The 22858-nt window shown below is 42.9% G+C and overlaps 1 protein-coding gene across 2 annotated transcripts in view; it reads right to left on the minus strand.

Annotated features, from left to right (window-relative positions):
* Positions 1-22858, minus strand: part of cdon (cell adhesion associated, oncogene regulated) — a 32860-nt gene that overhangs the window by 3197 nt on the left and 6805 nt on the right. For both annotated transcript variants that reach the window (XM_013274392.3, XM_005455094.4), the window contains exons 2-15: positions 16065-16203; positions 15110-15388; positions 14448-14594; positions 13545-13688; positions 13161-13448; positions 12810-13079; positions 9654-9928; positions 9140-9314; positions 7663-7779; positions 6862-7065; positions 6050-6231; positions 4655-4760; positions 1747-1869; positions 1286-1477 (exon numbers count right to left, since the gene is read on the minus strand). In XM_013274392.3, coding sequence (XP_013129846.1) covers positions 1286-1477; positions 1747-1869; positions 4655-4760; positions 6050-6231; positions 6862-7065; positions 7663-7779; positions 9140-9314; positions 9654-9928; positions 12810-13079; positions 13161-13448; positions 13545-13688; positions 14448-14594; positions 15110-15388; positions 16065-16137 — 2575 coding nt within the window. In that variant the 5' untranslated portion in view covers positions 16138-16203. The remainder of the gene's footprint in view (positions 1-1285; positions 1478-1746; positions 1870-4654; positions 4761-6049; positions 6232-6861; positions 7066-7662; positions 7780-9139; positions 9315-9653; positions 9929-12809; positions 13080-13160; positions 13449-13544; positions 13689-14447; positions 14595-15109; positions 15389-16064; positions 16204-22858) is intronic.

Genomic DNA, 22858 nt, shown 5'->3' on the forward strand with positions numbered 1-22858 from the left:
ATAGGAACAAGACCAGTTTCAGCTCTGGAGCAAGTTTAGCTTGAAAAATTATTTTAGGGCATCAGTTGGAATAGCTTTGGAGATTGCTTAAATAGACGGAAAACTTTACAACTACAATTCCAAGAAAGCTGTAAATAAAAACAAAATAAAATGATTTAAAAATCTTTGATTGGTCTGACCACAGAACAGTTTTCCACTTGGTGATGGTGGCATTTTTGGTGGATGGCAAAGACAATGATTTCTGGAAGCGTTCCTGAGCACACGTAGTGATTTCCAGTTTTCAATACAGCTCCACTTGAGCGCTTGAAAATCACAGGCATCAAGAGTCTTTTGGTTATATTATTTAGTCTAGATTATTTAGCATAGTCTTCACAATTTTATATTATTTTGACATTGTTCAAAATTGTAGACACGACTTGGTGAATCTCTGCCTATCTGCCTCGTCTAAGATGCTCTTTTTATACCCAATCACGTTACTGACCTGTTGCTAAGTAACAATTATTTTCAAAATGTTCTTCCAGCTGTTTCCTTTTAGTAACATTAACATTTCCACCCTTTTGTTGCCCATGTCCCAAAGTTTTCGAGATGTGTTGCTGCCCTCAAATTCTCAATGAGCTCATATTTTTCACGACATACTAATATGTCTCAGTTTAAACATACGTTTTCTGTGTTCTATTGTGAATTAAATATAGGTTTGCAAGATCTGAAAATCACTGCTTTTATTTACATTTTACTCAGCATCCCAGCTTTCTTGGAATTGGGGTTGTATGCATGGCTTTGCCAGTTTTGATGTTTACAGCCCCCCAGACAAGCAACCAAACAAGCATTTCAGCACTGGTGACATAATTCAAATATCATATTGTAACAGGTATCATGTGCCCAACTGTTTGATCAACTAAGATGTTGATGAAGTCCGATGAATAATATGTGACCCTCATACTTACATAAAAGGTGGAAACCAGTGACCCCAGTCTACAAAATCTTTAAGCTACAAAATTTCAGCTATTTACAGATCCAGCGGGTCTGATAAAGAGCTGATCTAACAATGGCCAACTCTTTTGCAGGCACTGTGGGATCTGTATATGCACTTGGAATGAACACTTGGAATATGTTTCACAAGCTGTCTTGGGGCCAGCTATTCTCAAAAATGAGTTAACTCTTGCATGCTTGCTGTTCATCTTGCAGTGAGCAGCAGTGTAACATGGAGCATGCTATGAGAAAAAGTTTGCTTTTCATACACTGAGCAATGTTTACGTATAGATTTTAGGCTAACTAGTAAACTCACTGTGCATGTTGTTCTGTTGACGATTCCTCCACAGACAGATGATAATAAAGGACACCAGGATGAACACCATCACTGTTAAAACAGAGCCCACAATCACATAGAGCAGTCCTCCAGGAGGGCTTGGGGTATCCACAGGATGGGGGTCAGATGGGGTAATAGGGTGCTGGCTGGGTGATCCTGGAGACTGGCGTGCTGCAGAGGAGAGGAAGAAGGGGACATGAGGAACAACTTTTTACCCATTTGCGTTAAGGAAAATAACAAGGTACAGCACCAAACCATAAAATGCAAGCCATTGTTGTTGAGCTCATAAAACCCAGTACATTTATGTTGTGTAATTTTGGTGATCATACCCATCATTAAAGTTACAGCCTTTGCAGAAACATGCCTGGACTTCTGATAAACTAGAGGTTTGGTTAAAGTGTGAGTCATTTCTTCTGCATTACAGCGTTGTGTTTCCTTACCTCTGGTCTCGCAGATCATGACGTTACTGTATTCACTCTCTCCCCCGTCATTAAAGCACTGCATTTTGATATCATAGGAGGTCTCAGGTTGGAGATGTCCAATCATGTGCCAGTTTTTTATACCTGGGAAGGCAGGAAAATAGGGGGACAAAGGTGAGAAATCACTTCCTCTACAAGTCAGTGTTGACACAACTTGTTTAAACTCACAGCCAGTTTTTCGCTTCCTATTGTCCTTCACTTCAGGTTTCTCGCTCAGGTCATGTTCTTTCCCCCTCTCTCTGCTTCACACCCAAACCTTGTCTCTTTCTCTGACAGTCTCACCAGGACCCAGACAGTTGCCTTATTCGAGACAAGCTCCATATATGGCAGCTTCATGTTTGTCCTGGCTTGCTTCCAGTATTCCCACTCCACACTCACGCCACTGCTGCACTACTACACACTATCACACTACTATGTGCTTTGAAATCACAGATGAGACAGCTACAGTCTTCAACATGGAAATGCCACATTTCCTACAAATGAGGCTGAAATAAGCTGCTGTACTTGTCATGTTTCGTTTCATAACAAGTATAATAAATCGCTGCACATGTACTACCTACGTCCCGAGGTAATTTTAACTCTTACGAGTGGGAACACTTTTTTAGAAAGGAAGCATACACAGTCGGGTTACAGAATCTCAGTATTTAATGTCAGCATCACCGTAACAAAAACGCCTCTAGGCCAGTGAGCGACCTAGAAACTGTTGCAAGAAAAGGTCTTCTACTCATGATATATTCTAGTGTATTTAATCATTTTTTCTTTTACTCATGAACAAACTATTCTTTCTGCCAGCAATTCTAAATTAGAGTCAAAAATAAGGATAAGGCTGGGTATGCCATGGGACAGGTCTCCTTTGTGACCGGCAAGCAGCGATGGCATGAGTGTATTCTAAATCTGACCCATCCTTCCCTCATCAAGTGTAGTTTCAAAAGAAATAATAGGTCAAAACCTTTAGCTTAAGACTAAAAAATGGGACTTAACACATCAATAGGTGTTGTTATGGTGTACTACGTCCAATTTCTTATTTCTTCTACAGCCTTTTATTTCTACAACTGTGGCCTCAGTCACACAGGACAAGAGATCAGTCAACAACCTGTCAGCAATTTCCCGTTACCAGGATAATATTACAGTCACACTAAGGAAAACAATCGATGGAGACAGTGGCACAACCAACATTATTGCACCATGTGCAATGAACAGACTAACTGCCTTTGATATCATTGCTTCGAAGGGAGTCAGCTGCCATCCTTAAAGCAACTTCAGTGCATCAAGACAGCAATAAAAGGGCATTTAGATGGCTATCAGTCTGCTAACGGTTTGCAATTGAATGGCGTTAAGCTGGCAGTTACACGCAATCTGTTTGTGACTAACACGATTACTAACTGTGATAAATCAGCAAAAATTCCAAATCTGTCATTGTCTGCTGCAAATCTGTTCCCATCTAAATACACAGAAAATCACATTGAACAGAAATCCAAAATGTTCAACTCGGCACAGTCTAAATAAGATTGATTTTTCCTAATTGTCGGCAGTTATCTTCAAACCTTTGCCAGTCTGTCTGAGACTGATTGCAGCGATTGTGCCATGGTTTCAAAATTGGTCAGTTTTTTGGGTACTGCAAGTTAAATCTGACTCCCATGATGCATTGAGTTTTTCCCTTCCAGTCACCTTTCTCACTCACTATGTGCTAATAGACCTCTCTGCATCGAATCATATCTGTTATTAATCTCTGTCTCTCTTCCACAGCATGTCTTTCATCCTGTTTTCCTTCTTTCACCCCAACCGGTCGCAGCAGATGGCCGCCCCTCCCTGAGCCTGGTTCTGCCGGAGGTTTCTTCCTGTTAAAAGGGAGTTTTTCCTTCCCACTGTCGCCAAAGTGCTTGCTCATAGGGGGTCATATGATTGTTGGGTTTTTCTCTGTATTTATTATTGTGCTATCTACTGTACAATATAAAGCGCCTTGAGGCGACTTTTGTTGTGATTTGGCGCTATATAAATAAAATTGAATTGAATTGAATTAAACCTCATGGTCACCAGTTGGTTGGCCTCAACTACATGCAAATGTGAAAAAAATCAATTTAATAAGTGCATTTCTATTTTTACTCTAGTGTCACTGAACCATGAGGCAACCAGTCAACTCTTCTGAAACTCGGGTATATAACTGGCAACATTTTAGTGCAAAAAATAAGACAAATTCTTGTTTAGTCCAAATCTTGTGCTCAGTCTTATTTGATGCTCTATTTGCCAAACTTACATTTGTAATTTTATAAGCATACCATAACACTATAACACTGGGCTTTGATGGGTATTACCATTTTTTCAGCTCTTAAAATCTGACATTAACTGGAAGCCGGTCAGAGGTTCCACATCTGAAAAATTTCCCTCTTTAATGACTGAATTTTTGGAATTTGTAACCTCGGTGCAATAACAAGCTGCTCGCTGGGGACAAAGCCCAAACAGACATTTGTCCCTGGTGGTGTGGAAAGTCAAATACTCAGATGCTGGAGAGACGGGCGGAGTGAATGGATGCCCCTCCCTCCCTTCCTGCACCCAGCTCAACTGTTAGCATTCCACCCAGCAACCTGAGCTGCTCTCGTCTGGTCGGACTCATATTACATCTCTGGCCTATTAGCTGGCAACCATTTATTAAAAACAGATTTCAGAAAGCAGTGCACTCTCTATAAATCAAAGCGCCGAAATGCACACCACTCTCGACACAGTATTCATTACGCTTCCAAGTTTATCTGTAAAGCACGAGCTTACGTCTACAACAGGACTGGGGGAAGCTGACGACAAACACTCTACACCGTTACTCACTCGGTATGCAGTGGAAAAACATACACGCGTTAAAACATGTAGTTCCACTTACCTTCAACCACGTCCCTTTTGTAGTCGCTGTCATTGTCACTGTCCGTGGGCCGGTAGTAAATGTAGAAGCCTTGGATCGGAGTGTTGTTGTTAGTCGAGGGACTATACTGGATGGGGATGGAAAAAAGATTATGTTGGACTACAGCAATCTGGTAAGCAATTATCATACAAAGAGAGGAAATTTTCCAGCACCTAATAGCGGGGCTTGTTATCAGCAGATGTACAAGACTGCAAGCTAGATTGTGATTGCACTGTCTGTCTGAAGTTCAGGAAATAATGAGGCTGTCTGAGGTTAAGTAAATGTGGGGAACTATCTACATCCATCTGCAACCAAAACTGTTGTAAGGGAGAAACAGCTTTGAAGACAGAGGAATCAAAACACAGAGGGACAGGGCCTCCCTTTCTTTCTGTTGGGACAGAGCTCCTATCAGTACAGTCTGATTGGCTGCAAAAGAACCACGATCAGTTCAAACACAGGTGAGCCACCTGGAAAAGACACTTCATCAGCCAAACTTTTCCACTGTTATGCAGGGACAGGAAGTTATTCAGATCCTTTTGATGAATGCGCACTTAACTCTGGAGAAAATTACAAGCGATACGGCTCTTATAGGAGCCTGAACAGGAATCATCAGTAAAAGTGGAAAACGTCATCGACCATGTTGCGGCGGGCATAATTCTCCACTCATTATCGTAGAACACATGTAGGTAAGGGTACGCGTTGTTTTTCTTGGCTAACATAACGTGAATTTCCACAGCAATTGTTCAGCGCTCCAGTGGGTTGAACCGGAGATGCTGATCATGTCGGCACCCTGTATTTAGGCGTAAATAAATCCACAATGGCATGGCATTTTGCACAAGTCAACAGACTTTTTAAGCACGTTTAATCAGATCTGACTTAAGTTCCGGTGACCACTGAAAGAAAAGTTATGGCTCTCTACTCATTCACTTTAAAATTCCAGCCCAAATAACTGAACAGAGCCACTTCCATAAAGGTGCTGAGTCCTAACAGTTGCCACTAGAATATTAACGCTTCTAGAACAAGAAGACTTTGACTTTAGTATTTCATTTTTATACTTTCTTGCTTCCATTTTAACAGTATTTCATATCTGTGGCTGTGACATCACTGTTTAATCAGATGAGAAATGACAAGATTTTTACACATATCCACAGAAAGGAAATCTACAAGGAAACAAAAGTAGTCAGATAATCAAACACGACTGAAAAACCTTTAGATGGTGATTTTGGTCAATTCACCAGAATACTGCGTGGACACAATTACTATAAATACAGCAGCTTTGTGTAAAACTCACTGATAATTTTTGACAGTTTACCTTAGTTTTCCCTACTAAATGCGCTTGTTTAAATGGCACTACTATTTCCATGATGTACTACTCACAGTCCAGCGCAGCATGATCTGGGTGTCGCTGATAGCATCCGTGGATGAAATATGAGGCCCAACCACTGGACGGTCTGTCTTAGGAGGGCTGGTTTGAGGCACCTGGTACGGCTTTGAGGGAATGCTGTGGGGGCTCTCACCGTACATGTTCATGGCTACCACCCGAAACTTATAGGTGGATCCTGAGTGAGAAATACAACAGGAGCAGCAGTGTTACAGTACAGTGTTGCTAAGCAAAAACTAATGTTGGATTTCTTAAGCAGGCAACACTCATATGATGCTGTTAGTTGGTGTATTGAAACTGAAAGGGGAAAAAACAGCTGATGGCACAGCATCTGAAATCTTGTTAATAGTTGAAACTTTATATTATTTATAATATATATAAAATTTCTGATGTATGATATGATCTGTTTTATCCGGTTTATAAAGTTTGAGAAGTCCTCATTGCTTTGACCATAAAATTTTTATTTTCCCTTATTACCTCATTAATAATTATCCTTAGGTATTTTATTTTATTCTCACTAGTACTTTTTCTCTTTTTTACACATCAGCATTTTTGCAGACCAGTGACAACTACAAATGAACATAGACCAAGAAATAAAAACAACATCTAATTGCTGTTTATCACTTGTTGATTTCATTGTCAGTGATGGGGTAAAGTTTTTGCGAGCCGAACGGCAGCATAAAGTGATTTATAAGAATTGTGCTGTTTTTCAAATCTCCTTACAAAAGGAAAGTCTCCTCTGGGCAGATCAATCATTTTCTGCATCACTGGACTGTAGAGAGAAGTTGTTAACGATGTGTAAACTCACCAGGCTCCAGATTGCGAACCTCCACAGACAGCTTCAGAGGTGAGATGTTATCTGCAGCCACAACCCACTCGGCACTGCGGCCACGTCTGTACTCCACACGGAAAGCTGTGATCGGAGAGCCGCCATTGGCTCTCGGAATCCAGGTGACGTACGCTGAACTTTCAGTCGCCATGGAGATGGTCGGACGATCAGGAGCCTCTGGAACTGGTGAAAAAAGCAAATAGGAATTAAACTCATACCTGTCATTACTGCATCTGAATTCATGCAAACGTGATCACGGGAAAAGAAAAAAAGTAAAGAACGCACATCACAGGGAAGCCACAGAGGGATGTATACTTACGGCCTGGCCTCTTAGTCACAGAGTTAGAGAAGGCAGGAGCGAGTAAGACAGAAAGAAAAGAGGGTTAGTGAAAAGATTAATGTGAGTCTCAGCAAAGTAGGGCCTGCTTGTGACGCGAGTAAATCAAATGCACGCACACAGACACACACACTCATATCTGACCCTGAAGCTGTGTGCAATCTCACAGCATCTCTCTCCCAAAGAGTCATTACGGGGTGTCAACTATCATCTGACTGTTTGTACTCTGAGGCACAAAGAAACAAAGCAGACCACATCTAAACATTAAGCTCTGCGATCTGTTCAACACAGTCTGGTCATGAACTCCACAGTAACTAGCTACATGACAGAAAGCCCCATAATTTTCCCCAGAAACATCCCACAATCATTGTCTGCACAGAGTCCAGCAGCTGCAGCAACAACGCAGGGCCTTTCAGACAGTCTGCGATTGTGTCGGCACCAACCTCTGTCATGTATGACAACGCCAAAGTGCGTGTTGGGGGTTTTGTCCTCTGGAGCTTTGGGTGGCACGGAGATGACGGGAGGCTTGGAGGGATTCTTGTTGGGGGAGGTGCTCTTCTCTGAGAGAGGAAGAAGAAAAGCTGGAGGTAAGAAAAACATCAGCACTGCCACCAGAGGACACACTTCAAAGATCAGCTTTGTAAAAGTCTGCTTACGGCTGCATAAAAATCTGTGTTTTTTAAATTGCACACTGGGAGGTGTATCTGTTTGAAACAAAATGGGCGTATAAAACCTGCAAATTGCATAACATTTTCTGTTGACTAAAAGTAAACCGGCAAGAACTTTGTAGTGTAGAGTTTTCAAAACATAGTTGCTTAGTTTAGGGCAGGCCTTTGAAATTGTCTGTGGGTATTTGAGTTCTTTGTATCTATTTGGTGACTTGTAACGGTTGTAAAGGACTGTATATTTTTATAGACTTCGTGGAAGCATAAAAGTTTATGGATTTAGTATTTCTCTACCAGAATTGGATTCCTAAAAGCAGGAAGAGGTAAACAGAAGATACATAAAAATGCACGTTACTTTTCTTCTTGTTCTGGTAGAGTTTGGATATACATCAGGCTGGGCACAGGAGCCCAGAGGTTGGCATTTTGATAGTCCTGGACTATTTTGTAAATGAACCACCCCGAAGATATAATCATATCTGTGGTTTTTGGCAGTATCCCTGGCTTTGCATATTTCTGACCAGGGAATATTTTGTAACCCTGCTGTGGTAAAGCACAATTGTTATTGTGTCGGAATACTTGCGGTCATTCTTCTTTTATTTGTTCCTAAACAGACAAAAAGCATGCTCACGCTTGTCTACGATGACTGACACCGATCATTATGATTGTGTTTACAATGGTGACTGGACGACCTGCTGGAATACCTGAACAGGTAAGGTAATACTCTATGATTACACTGAGTAAATGGCTGCATATAATAATAAAATTTCAATAACTGTCTTCTTTGATCTGCGTAAGATTTTATCATTTTTTCTTCATTCTATACCAAAAGCCAAAAGTTGAAGGCACTTTGTTTAGCCTTACAGAAATCACAAATATCAAGCTAAATTCCTCAAACTAATATAACTGCACAAAAACTGAAGTAAATTTTCTTGCAACCCTAAATGAAAAATTCATTGTGCTTTGCTCATTTTTCTGTCCTCAGGAGACTGCTATCAGCGGAGAACATGCTTCTGTTTCTTGTCCGATAAGTGTATTCTCTAGCGTCTGCTTAATGTTAGTGCAAAATGTCCAAAAACAACCAGACCCTCTTTAACTCAGCATGGCCTTTAATTTATTGCTCAATCTTTGTAGCTTTGGTGGAAATGAGAGTAAAGTTTTTTTCTTACAGCAGTCAGCAATTCCCAGGAATATTAGCAGATACTGATTAAATAGTGTTTGAGAGTTTTCTTCATTATATGCCAGTGACTGGACTGACCTTTGCCCGTGCGGAAGGTGAGCATGGCCGGCTGACCCTCGCCTGCTGAATTTCGAGCCACCATCAGCACCTCATAGAGACTTAAGGACTCCAGCTCTGACAGCCGCAGGGTCTTCTCACTGCCAGGCACACGGACCGTGTGCCAACTTCCCACCACCGTTCCCATTTCATCAACCTGACACACAGACACATACAACAGCATGACTAAAAATGACAGTAATAGTTAATAATCCTTCGCATTTAGTCTCAGTTTAGTTTAGAAGCCTGAGCAGCATCAGTAACAAAGGCTGTGATTTACACAGGTGCTCCACAGTCAAATTTTCCAACTCCAGCAAAACCGATTCCTGCCAACAAAGTTTAACTAGTACTGCTGCAGTTTTATAGTCAGAGTGAGACGATTTCTGAGGCAAATATTTTAGAAGGAAAGTGAACAGCCTCTTATTCATATTCATATTTTCAGGTAAAATATCTGCAAAATATTTAAGAAAAACTAAAAGAAATTATTTTTCCCTACCTTACGGTATTTAACAAAATAGGCGTTGATGGGATTCCCTCCATCGCGCCCCGCCTTCCACTCCAGGTCATACACATCAGGCTTGTGAGTCTGAGGTGGGCTGATGATGATGGGTGCCTCTGGAGTAGGACGGTCGCCGCTCCTATCAGCCGGCAGGTTAATCTGATCTCCTTCGTCTTCTGTGAGGAGACGCTCGTGGCCCTCGTCGCTCTGTATCGGGTGGAGTGACGGTGAAGCTTCAGGCAGCGCACCAACAGTGGGACCCGACTGTGAATCTGTCAGCGAGGAAGATCAGAGATTATTAAAGTGAGATGCGATACAGTCGCATCAAAGATCAGTCAGATTCACAACAGACTTTGTTAACTTATCATCACCAGGCCACATCAGCTCAAGTCTCAGCTGATACCCTTTTATACATGCAATCTGCAAGCTGCTTTTCAACCCACCACCACAGCGACTCATCTTTTCAGTGCAGACTTAATCAACGTCAAGTCTACTGTCAGTGATGCCTGCTTTGTTCTGTGTAGGGGGCCTTAGTGTAACTTTCCTGAGTCATACCACCAAATACAAATCATTGCAGATGGAAACGCTTATCTTTGCTGCAAAATTCTCAAAATATAAAATATTCTTGAAGACTGACACAAAGACAGATGTTTTAAATATATGCTCATACTTTAGGCAGAAAATAAGATTTTGGAACGTCATGCCTTTCATGGCATTAGGCAAAGAAATGCAAAAAATAACCGTTAACAGTACTGTATTTGTCGATCTCATTTTTGTGTTGTGTATATTCACTTTTTCCAATGAAATCCTGGATCTTTGTTCAGTTTTGCACAGCGTGGAGGAGGAGAAAGCACCAAGAAAAGCTGACTAACACAGTGGCCCCGCCTGTGCACAAAGGGCAACTTGCTGGAAAGTTTTACATTAGGAACAAATATGTGTACAGTGCTACATCATTTCACACTTTGCTTTTTTTTATTAAATCCTTGTCCGAGCCAGAGTGGTCCACCTGGGCAAATCATGCAAGCTGGGAGTCTTATTATGGCTGACATTAGCTTGGCAAAGTTCAGGTGAACTGTTGTTTTTTTTTTCACAGACATTTAGAAGCCACAAAACCTGGGACTGCTCAACTTTGAGCCACATCTCAGAGGTCAAACGGAGTCACAGCTGAATATTAAAAAACAAAACAAGTGAGCAAGGAGGTAAACACCGCAGAGGCACACACACACACTGCAGGGTCCCGGGTCCAGTTTCAGGCTGTTTTTGGTGTATGTGGGACCAGTTCACTTTGTAAAACAAACAGGCCTAGAGCTGGTAACACTAGACCTGATCCTGGGACTGTGGCCAGCTGCCACACATTCCACACACCAACCATTAAAATACCGGAGAGAATCAGCCCTCAGCGCTACATCCAGCCCTCCACACGTTCCTGTTCGTTCCCTCCCTCAGCCCGACAACACTCTCACCTCTCCACAGCTCTGACTCATAGCTTAACCACAGCCAGGGCTCCTACTCTGACACAATGAGAGAGGAGGAGGCGATTAAGGACACAGCGACCTCACCATTCTGACGGGAAGGAGTGGTACATTACAAGTGCTAGTAAACCTAGACAAAGATGCATTGCCAGGTTCTTCCCAGAAAAAGGTCATTGCATTAGAGGAGAGCACCTGGGAGTGAATGTGGTGGTAAATCATGAAGGATTAAGGACAGAGACAAGAGCCTGGAAAGAGCCTGCTGGAGGACCTGTGGATACCTCCTTCCTGTGAAGACGGATCCAGTAAAGAGTAAAGTGTTTTGACTCCTCTTGTTTCACAAGTTTCAGGCAGTAAAAAGACCAAGTCTTGTGATGCACTTAATGATCTTCTGTCGCTTGACTGATAACCAACAAATAATGACTTTAGTGGATAACTTTGTGATTAGGTTGCATGTTAATTCATAAAAGGTCATGAAAACCCAGACAACAGCATGATAGAATAACGCACATCAGCAGGTAAAAACAGGGTGCTGTCAAACCAAACTTCTTTCTTTGATGAATTACAATCACTGGCTACATAAATCAATAATACTGTTTAGTTTGAATGTAATAGCATTCGATAAGCTCCGGTGCCTGGTACCTGATAACAAACTGAATTATCAGCTTGTTTTGTGTATGAAAGTGGTCTGCAGCAAAAAATATTCATTCCTGCGGTTTGTGAAAGGAGGGAAGCAAACGTTTTGCAGTGAACCCACCTGATGGTGACTTGTACTCCCTATGTTCTGCATGTAGCCGCATTAATCATTCTGCAGATAGCAAGGAGAGCTCAGGAATGGGGCCTTGGAGTAGAAGGAAAGCTTGGGGGAGACTGCAGGAGGAGGAGGAGGAGGGGGATGGTTGTGATGTATTAATAAATAAAAGGCAGTTGTGTATGATGTTGACAGCTGGGTGGTCTGGTCCTCGTCATAACCCTCCACGGCTACTCCTTACATTCCAGCGTCCGGGGGCTTATCCCCGATGGTGCGCACAAAGCTCACTCTCACGCTCAAGCTCAGTTCAAGGCTCAGGAGGAGGGCGGCCTTGGCCAAGCCTCCCCTGCCAGTCCTCAGAGAAACACATACATTCACACTCACAAAGCGAGGGCTCCCTGCAGATACTGTATGCACAGGCCCCACAGAGATCCCATCTGGTAAGATGCCTTAACCCTTTCTAACAATACCCTGAAGTTTTTGTAACCATTTACAATGCAGTGTATTTTTTGGAACTTCTAACTTTAGGTGTGTGGAGCACCTTTAATCTAAGACTCCTCCATTTGTGATGCAAATCCAGGGAAAAGTCTAAGCAAGTTTTGGATATACTGGTTGTCAAATCTCTGCACTCTCTCGAATATAATGGGACCAGATGGCACTTGTCTTGTGGTGCGTAAAGTGCTAAAAGAAAAAAATATCAGCAGTGAAATCGTAACCCTGTTACTGAAGAAATCTCCAAAACCAGACACCGAAACAATCTAGCGGCTGAATGTCACTAAAGGCTGAATGAAAAATAAATATGTTTGCTTTTGGGATGAATTGGCCCTTAAACCTGAGAGAAGAAAACAACCTTTAGTTGTTCCCAACCTATGAATCAACAAGGCAATCCGGTACAGCTTTTGTTGTTTGATAGAGATAACTGATCATACATACCTCCTTGAGTTGTAAGCATTCCAAAGGACTGCGCTGAGCTAAAGCCATTGTCCAGCAGACACTGATAAACTCCCTCATCCTGTCGTGTCACATCTGAAACAACAAGTGAGGATCCAGAGATCTGAAAGCGATGTGAAGGAGTGATGGGCTCTGCATTGAACAGCCAGGTGATGTTTGGAGATGGATTTCCTTGGGCTACACAGATAAAACGAGCAGAGGAGCCAAGAGAGGTGAGCTGGTTCGCCAGTCCCTCGATGATGGAAACAGGCTCTGTGAAGGTGAGCGCGAAATGTTAAACATCTGCATCAAACAGTCACCACTCACACTCCTCTCTCACTGTCTTTTTCTTACCGAGAACCTTCACAGTATAGTTAGCGCTGATGAGAGTCCCCTGCTCCGTCTCAACAGCGCAGGTGTAACTCCCTTCATCGCTTCTCATCGCCCGAACAAAGGCCAGATTGTTGTGCTGTCGTTGGTGAGAAGGCCCCGGTATGACCTTGCCATTCTTAAACCACTTAGCTGCAGGTGCAGGACTACCAGACACAACACACTCCAAGGTCAGCGGCTGCGACTTTTCAATCGAAACAGTCTTTGGGGTTTTGGGATAAACGATCTGCACTGAGGAGGAGGGGTCTGAATCTAAAGAAACCAAAAAAAGAAAAAGACCTTCGTTGGTCTGAGATAACAGAGCAGACATATAAACGCTTCTCCTTGATTTAACATCATCTGACTTACATTTGACGGACAGCTTAGTGCCATGAAACTGTGTGACGGTCTCCCTGGTAACAGGGTTCACTGCACCACATTTATACATGCCCTGGTGCTGGGCTGAAACAGAGATAATCTGGAGGTTGCCAGATGGAAGTATTAAATAGTCATCTGAAAAGAGAAGGAAAGGACTAAGTAATAGGAAGGCCTTCACAGTATACAGCCAGCATGCATCACAACACAAGCAGATGAACAAAAGGGGACAAATGTATGGATTCCTTCGTAACGGTGCACATTATTTTATGACTGTGTCAGTTTAGCAAATTATAAATTTTCAAAATTAATGACCAAATGGAAGTGTCTGTTTTGAGGAAATAATATTCACAGATGGCTTCAACAAACTTTACTTAACTCCCTTAAAGTAATCTTCTCTTCTTATCAGAGTCTCTACACTGGAACAAATTATTTTTGCAATCAATAAAAACAAAGCAATAATTTTGAGTAAAATAAAAGTGAAATATATCAAATCAAAGGTTTATTTATTAAAATAAGAATATTATAGAATGAATATGTACCAATCAAGGAAATTTCATTTGACCAGATTCCATTAAATCTAAAACTCTGCCGTGCACTAATATAACAAAATCACATGAAAATTTACATGTAATGAATAATTTTCATAAAGCTCAAAAATACTCAAAAGGCCTCATAAATGAGAGCCACCTTTATCTCCCTTTGATAAGTGATAGTATATATAGATAATATTTAGCGTATTGCAGTGTTGCACTTTTTAAATATTCTACAGTCTATTTAGATCGCATGAATAAATAAAGAAAACTCCCAAATTTTGGCTGACATAATTGGTATTTTTACAATTGAACAGCATATACAGTTACAAAAACTACACATTTATCTGAGTTTCAAACATACCTGTTGAAGCGTCCACCCACTCCCCCTGTATCCTCAGTCTTGGAATAGCTGGAGGAATGCTACGTGGTAGAGGACACTCTATAAGAGCAGTGCTCCCTTCCTGCACTGATAACAACCGCCGTCGGCCATCTTCGTATTTTGATATTTCTGCATGAATAGAAAAAACATAATTGCCTTAGTTAAACTTTCCTTGAGTCCAGAATATCAAACATTTCATATCTTCTGAATATCTGCACAGTCAGTGGCGAAGATGATCAGCACTACTTGAGCTGAGCTGTTTGTGTTGGACCACTTGGTTTGTTTATTGTTGCAGTGAGTGATTCGACTCATGCCTGATACAGTTCCAAAGCAAGGTCAGCCTCTTAGCATAGTGTCCAAGAGCAAGAAGCATCCCAGCAGGAACATGCTGCACACAGGAAAGCCCAAAGCTCATTAAGGATACCGGTCAAGAGGCATCTGGAACGATGCCCGAGTAAAAGCTCCTACTGCTTCCTTCCCCTCCGCCACTCAGCAGCAGGCAGCTGAGGATCGGCATTCTTTCTAAGTGTTCAGCAATCACGAAATAGCCTTCCTTTTCTCAAGGCCATTTCCTCTCTTTCTTCACCACTGCGCTTTGAAGTGAGCGGGAGCATGCACAGGACTCTAATTCTCTGCATCCGTACCTGCTATGGCCACACGCGTGTAGCGGCTGGCGATGGCGGGCCCGTGGTCTAAGCGTGCCACACACTGATAGACACCAGCATGACTGGGCATAAGGGAGGAGATTGTGAGGGAGCCACTGCCAAGCTCCACACTAGGCAGAGTGTCCCGGTCCAGGGGAAGGCCTCGGAAGCGCCAGGAGACCACCGCTGATGGAGGACTTACAGAGCACTGCAGATGGACAACAGAGCCTTGACTCTGAACCAAGGAGGCGGGCTCAGAGTGGAAAGATGGATATTGAGCTGATGAGAAGACGAGAGCAGAGAAAAACAGGTTCAGACATGTGAATTAATAACGGGCAGGTTTGCTCAAATTATAAATCAAATTACAACTGTTTCATTGTTTTTAAAGCTGTTTTAATAAACTTACACAATAGAGACTGACTGATGAATTTGTCCTCATATATACTGTGCAGTATTTGCTATTTCTTTACATAAAAGGCAGAAAGATGCTTGCGATTATTTAGAAAAAGTATAATCCAACAACTTGTCCCTTTTTTCAATAGAACTGCTTTAACCCCACTAAATTCCAGTAGTAATTTCCCATTATACACAAACCAATGGGGGGGGGTTGTTTTTTACTAAGGAATACCAAAATGTGTAATTAAAATGTCCCAAATTTTTACTTCGAATTGCACAAGTTAATTTACGGCCATCAGGAGCTGAATCAGGAACACTCCTCTAAATCATCCAGCTGACACTGAGAAATAGTTTCCGTTATTATTAACCATCTGTGTGTTGATTAGTGCTTCATTAATCTCCAACTCAAATGCCTTAATTACTGCTATAATTACTGCTTTCTTCACCTGCTTATTTGTGGACAGCATCCACTGTGTTTTTCAGCTTCGAAGCTGATCTTCTCCATTTTAAAAAATTATTTGTTGCTAATAAAAGTAAATAGAGCTGTACAACAACTTACATGAGCAGGCGATCAGCAAAGACTGGCTGAGACACAGCACAGTGGACAGGAGGACCCTTAGGCCACTGTCCATGGTGCACTTTGACCCCTGCCAGAGGCCGTGTTGTCCAGTAAGTACGTCCACGTCTGTTCAGCAAACCTGCAACACACAGATGAGTAGAAAAACATATCACGCCACAGCTCTGCAGAGAAACATGGCATCATGAACGCGAGCGCAAGAGACAACTTGTAAACAAACAGCAAAGTAAGGAAGAGGAAACCAGAGGTGGGGAAAAAAAATCAATTAAGTTCCCGTTGAATCCTGAACGACAATCCCTCTAATCTTCACGACACATCCTCTTTACACAGTCCTTGATCTCCACCTCCCACCCTCTCCTCTGACCCCTCTTCTCACCCACTTCAGTGTCTGTGTGGACGCTGGAATGTCCAGCCTCTCTGCTTCCTTCTCTTCCCACAAGACCGCTGAGATCTCCTGATAATGGAGTATCTGTGGAGAGACTGTCGCCTCACTCTTAATATCACTCTCTTGTCACACTGTGTTGCTTCCTCATAGGTTCAATGTAGCCTGAAGTGCAGGCCAGACACACACGGTAAGACAAGAGAAGAGCCAAAGAGAGAGACAGAAAAGAAGCGGAGGGGACGTAATTAGGAGCATTCCTCTATCCTTTTCAACCAGACCCCCCTCCAAATGCAGCGCCTCCTCCTTTTTCTAAGAGTAATCCGGGCAAGCTTTGATCCCAGGTTCCTGGTTGCTAACCAGGGTTTGAGCCTGAGGCCGGCGGGGACAATGGTTGTCCAGCTGTGATATTCACACTGGTGCTTCGTGGCTCGCAGACATTAGCGGAAGGGCCAACCAAGGCTGAAGGGTGGGTCAAATTAAAAGCATGATGCCTGGGTGGGAGCGGCGAGGCTTAACAGGTTTCTAACCCTCATTCTCTAACTAAAACATTGTTTCGTCCACTCGACAATCAAGCAGGTCAATTTGGTTAGCCTCCTCTCGAGGGTGCAGTAGGGCTTGAAAAAGACCTGTTGGCGTGGGGCTAGAATGAATATTTATTTCTGTCATCAATTAATCTGCTAATTACTTTGCCAAAAAATAAACACAGGGATGTGAAGTGCTTACATGTAATTACAGTAATGCTGTGTGTATTAGGAGCACAATTAGTAATGTGCAAACTGTAATTAATGTGTCAAGCTTACACTTTCTCCTACACTGAGAAAGGCCTATTGTACCAAACTAAAACCAATGCAGCTTTCTTTGTAAGAAGATTAACTAATACAATTTTACCTTGTCATGTTAAACACCCAATAGCAACTCTGTAAGTTATTGCAATGAAGAGCAGTGTAGCTGGGATGAAAGTGAAGGTCAAGTCTGAAGATAGGTGTGGTCTGACCCAGGAGCGCTGGAATTCAAGGGTCAATGGAGTCCATCCCACTCTCACTTTACACCCTCCTCAGATTTTCTTTGCATTTTCATCTTCTGTATTTGGTGTATAGTATATATGTATAAGTATGTTTAACTGGGGTAAAAACACTTTCTATGAAGGGTTCAGTCGAAACAGCAGTCTCTGAATGTGGTTACTGTCATGGATAGTGTGGCCTTTCGAGACAACTACACAACGGGGTGTGAATGTTTTGCTTTTTTATATATAATTTGTTCATTTACAGACATCAAGAGAGTGACTACTTTAATGTATGCATTTAAAATGCAGCATTTAAGACCAATAGGTGACACTCTTGCACCTCTGTCTATATTTTATATGCAATCTAAAGTGGGGCTCGATATAATCAGAAGATGCTTTTTAGCTTTATGGTGGTGAAAGGTTCATAAATTCTTATAAAAGCCACAAATGGCAAGTCAAATGATTTATTGTGCCAACACTATGTATATGCATTGCTAATTAGTTAACACTGTGCATTTTTTAAGGTCATTCTGAATGCTGGAGCTTTTGCCCCCTTCACTTGATGTATTCATACCCACTCTCTTCATCTTGCTCTCTCTCATTCTCTCTCAGAGGGCATCCTGAGAGGAGTAGGATAGAAGAGGCAGGAAATAATAAACTCTTCCAGCTCTAGGCTCACGCCCCTGCTCACCCAGAGGTCAAAGGTTATGCAGGAGTAGCGAAAGAGTGAGAGGATGAACCAGCGGGTGTCTGGTGGCTTTGGGACAGCCCCCAGAGGTTACCTCCAGCTGTCTCCGTTTCAATTACGCACACAGACACACACACGACTAAATAGTTAAAGCAAAACAAGAATAAAGTGCTTAAAAATTAATATTTAAAAATGAATTCTTTATGAACCCTCTAGCCTATAGGCTAGTTTACAAGTACTGAGTTTCAGATAAGGATTTAGAAACATGCCATGATGCATACGGTGTATTCTTTGTATTTTAGGCTCCATATTAACTGTGTCCATGCTACTTCACACAGATCAAACTTCTTTGCAGGCTGGCGTTTCTCCATCCCACAAGTTGCAACAGGCCCTGCACACTACCCCCATGTCATCAGTGGAAACTATCTTTCTCTCTCTGCCGGAATAATGATATATAATTACAATAATAACAACAGTGCTAAAACAATGCACAACCAAGCATGGGCACACTGGCACAGTATGGTGAGAAACCGGAGCTTTTTTCCCTCTGGCTACCTTTCCTTCGCTCTCTTATTTTAACCTGTTCAGTCCTCCCATCAGGAGGGCCAGTTGGGCACTAAAGTTCTGAATGGATGCCCTTGTGTAAACACACACACAGCTGCCTATCTGCCCTATTGATCTGGCACAACGAGGAAACACAAGGGCATCATTCCTGTTTCTTATCTTTTTGGCTTTCCCCTGACATCCGCCACCATGAAGCCTCCTCAGTGGAGACAGACACTGTGAGGATATCTCTTATCTTTCATCAGAGACTAGTCCTGATGCTGGCAACACTGGCTGCATGGAAAGGCAAGTCCAATTTCCTATTTCCAGACGCCCAGACAAAAGTTGGAGGGGTCCTTTTACAAAGGGGAAGTCCCTGTCAACTGGAGCCGGATCAGCCTGAGACCCTTTCTTCTTTTCCAGTGTTAATGGTGGAGTGTTGATCTCACTCCTCCACATTTTACCACCTAAAAGGAAAAGGTACTCCCGTTTTCTTTCTCTCCTTCCCGAAAATCTGATCTTATGATACTGTCTGTTTTTGCACTCACGGTGTGGATGCATGGCCCTTCTCAAGGCAGAATTGAGCAGCTATAAATCGAAGTGACATCCTGCATAAAAAACAACTGTGCACCGTTGAAAGATGATACACCGAAAAAGAGACAGTTTATTAAAATAAAAAATGAGGTGGATGTGTCAGCGAGTTCAAGTGGAAAAGTTCCTATTTTTTTGGGTGTGGGGGGTTGACCCATGTATGTTTGGCAAATCTTTGACTGACACTTGGCTTAACGGTGCAACTGCAAGAAAAACAGAAATCTCCTGAGACTTTGTAACTCTGTTTTCTGTGTTGTGTTTTTTACTTCATCTGTCATACTCCCTTCCGGACAACTCCACAGTACAGATATATGACTGAGAGGCACCACCTTTATTTTTCTATCAAGGGAGACATTCAAACAGAGGAATAAAACCATCTACCCCCTCACAGGACAAGCAGGATCCCTGGTGATGACACAGGAGAAAATAAACACACTGACAGGCTGCCCTCAGGGAAGAGAAAGGGATTTGAGTTCTAGGGCGATTAGCACCTGCACCTCTTTTTTGGCCCCCTCTCTGCAGGAACTACTTAAAGCCCCATCTGCCCCCATGTGGGACTGGCCCATATCCCTGTCATATTGGGTAAACAGGGACAAAAGCAATGCAGCGAAGCATCAAAGACCTGGAGGGCAGAGGAAGAACAGGTCACAACTGGTGCTGCTGACTGAGACAGGAGCCTGGCCTCTCTGCTTCACAGACAAACACAGACACCATGATGCAGCCCTCCAACATTAATGCACTAATTTTATATCACGTTTTTATCATAAATGACTAACAATGAAAAGTAGAAGAGCACAAATTCATTAAATCAAAAGGTTTAGTTTAAGAAAGAGCAAACTGTTACAGGTGACCAGAACCGATTGAAGCTTAGAGATAAAGATGTCAAGGGTAAAAGATCAGTGGGGTGTAAGAGAAGGGGCAAGTCTTTTCTGGTATGATGGTCTAATCTGACCTGTGTGCCGAAGCTGATTCACATGCTATACCCCAAACCTGTCTGCACTCGCCCCACATCTCACTGACAGAGGATCTGCAGCACACACATTCCTCAGTTCCACAAAGAGAGAGCATGACAGACACACAGAAAAAGACAGAGAAAAACACACACACACACACACACACACACACACACACACACACACACACACACACAAGAGATGGGAGATAAATTCACAACTGAATGATGAGAGGCAATGGGGTGAAAAAGCTATAAGAGAAAAATAAAAAGAAAGGCTCTCTGGAAGAGAAGTAAAAGGAGATGTGTAGGATTTAAAGAGGTGAAACATTCAATAGGAGGTGAAAAGTGGCCAAGCCCAAACTTCTTTCTCCTCCTTTTTTATTTGGCTCGCAGATAGAGGCGTACAGATAAAGACATCCAAAACTGACTGATGATTCAGCCGAGCTACATTCAGCTCAGCCCAGAAACTTTGGAAGGCCCGACTCATAGAACAGACTCTAAGGGACCATTATGGGCTTCTTGTATTGGTCTGGGTGAGTACACGGAGGCAGCCCGGGGCCACCGAGAAAACTAATGAGTGGAAACACTGGGCCTCTGGTATGGCCTAACTCTGTCTGATTAAAGACTGAGATTTTATTAAAAGTGGGACTGTCTTAGACAGAAGGGGGTGAGCTAAAGTAAGGGAGAAAAAGACAGACATGATTTGGAATGAACTGAGGGAATTAGGGAAAGAAAGGGAGGGTCCTTTTTGTTTTACAATGAGAAGGAAGGAGAAAATAACACTCAGGGGTTTTAGTCTATCCATGAGACAAATCGACTGCACTTGTCTGAGCCTGAGAAAGTTAATGAAGGTGTCTCAATAAAAGATTTAAACAGAGTTTTCTACAGCAGACATCTTCAAGGACAGGCTACTTTTGAGACACTTGTTTCTCTCATGCCTGTGTGTAGCTGACAGACAACCATCAGTCCGGGAGGTGCAGGGTGATGACGAGGCCAGGCAGGTCCCAGAGCGTCTTGACGCCAAGGTCCTTACTACAGTGCTGTTGTACGGGACAGAAGAGCAATGAAAGGAGAGGCCCCTGGGGATCAGACAGTCACATCCCACAAAGCCCTGTTTACCAAGGACACACACCCCGTTCCCCCACCTCCTCCCAACAACGCCTCCGTTCACCAAAGTCCGACCCTCCCAAAGTGCCAGGGCCGGGACCTGGGAGACAGCGCTAATTCTACCCTCGGGCTTGTTGGCCAAGGAAACAAGCAGAGAGCTGAGAGTGGAGAGAAAGAGGGAGGGGGTAAAAAGATTGAGACAGAAGGGATAGAGACTGAATGGTACAGTATGTAAGACCCATCTTAATTGGCGATTGTTCTGCAATGTCTTGTTTTTCCTGGGAATCTGTGCGGGGGAGGGACAGGAAAGTAGGGAGGTATGGTTGTTTCCCAAGGTCCTGAACAGCAGGATTAACCACAGGGGCGAAACTCAATAGCCGCCTCGGACATTGGAAACAGATCCCTGGGTATCGCCACCATACAAGGCCACCTCGAGACCTTTTGCAAAGCGCATGTAACTAACAACCCTACCCCATTGTCTAAGCTCTCTGGGCCCTTCCAACTGATTTCACAGGCCTTTCAGCCCACGGGGGAACGTCTGCTCAGACGAAAAGGTAATTCTGATGGAAAGAAGGAATGCAGAAGAAGGCCTTCTTGCCCGCAGGGTGTGTTATAACACTGATCTCCAGCATGTGCCAAGACGTTGATTCATCATGGCAAGTGAGAGGGGAGCTGGGAGCTTGTGCAGCCGTGGCACCAGGGGCAGGAGGCCACAGATTTACATTCCCCACTATCAGTCCTGATTAGAGAGATGATGGGAAAACATGCTGATGTAGGGGAGGAGAAAAATGATCAAGTTTGCCAAATGACTTGAAAATGTCCAGCTCTTCTGTAGGAGTCAAGATACTATCTGTGTTTTAAATGCTGTTGTGTGGGCTATAAACCATGGGCACACAGCGATCCAGCTGCCCCCACCCTTTCTCCACTAAGCGTAGTCTCCCGTCCCTCCCCAGCTCTCCTGGATTCCATCACTGCCTGTGTCTCTACAGCAACAAGCGGCGAAGACGCAGACAAACAATTTCTGTTCAGTCTCCTCCTGATAGGTCCCTGGCTGCCAACCAAAAGCACTTTCAGACTGAAACATACATTAAATAATGTAATTTCAAACATGTGCAACAAAAACAAAATGACAAGGTGTCCAAATAGATACTAACAAGAAACTCAGTTTCACAAAGTCAGGATTTAAAACCGGCCAGAAATAAAACTGAACTGGGCTGCCTCAGCAGCTCTTCTTCATTTGTCACTTGAGAGGCGTGAGAAAGAAAGTACACACAGACATTTTCATTTTTTCATAATGATAAATGCACTTTGTAAGTATAACAGAGTAATGGCAATATATTCATGCTGGAGAGGTGTGTGTGTGTGTGGACAGGGGGCTCTGCGGGTGAGGAAAGCCTCATCTGCTAAAAACTCCCCAGCCGCCGGCACAACAAAAACAAAGACATGCAAAAAGGTTAAAATATAATTAGTCTTCTTCACAGATTCCACAAATCTCTTGCAAAAACCC

The sequence above is a fragment of the Oreochromis niloticus genome, linkage group LG14 (assembly GCF_001858045.2).
Source record: "Oreochromis niloticus isolate F11D_XX linkage group LG14, O_niloticus_UMD_NMBU, whole genome shotgun sequence".
Classification (NCBI taxonomy): Eukaryota; Metazoa; Chordata; class Actinopteri; order Cichliformes; family Cichlidae; genus Oreochromis; species Oreochromis niloticus.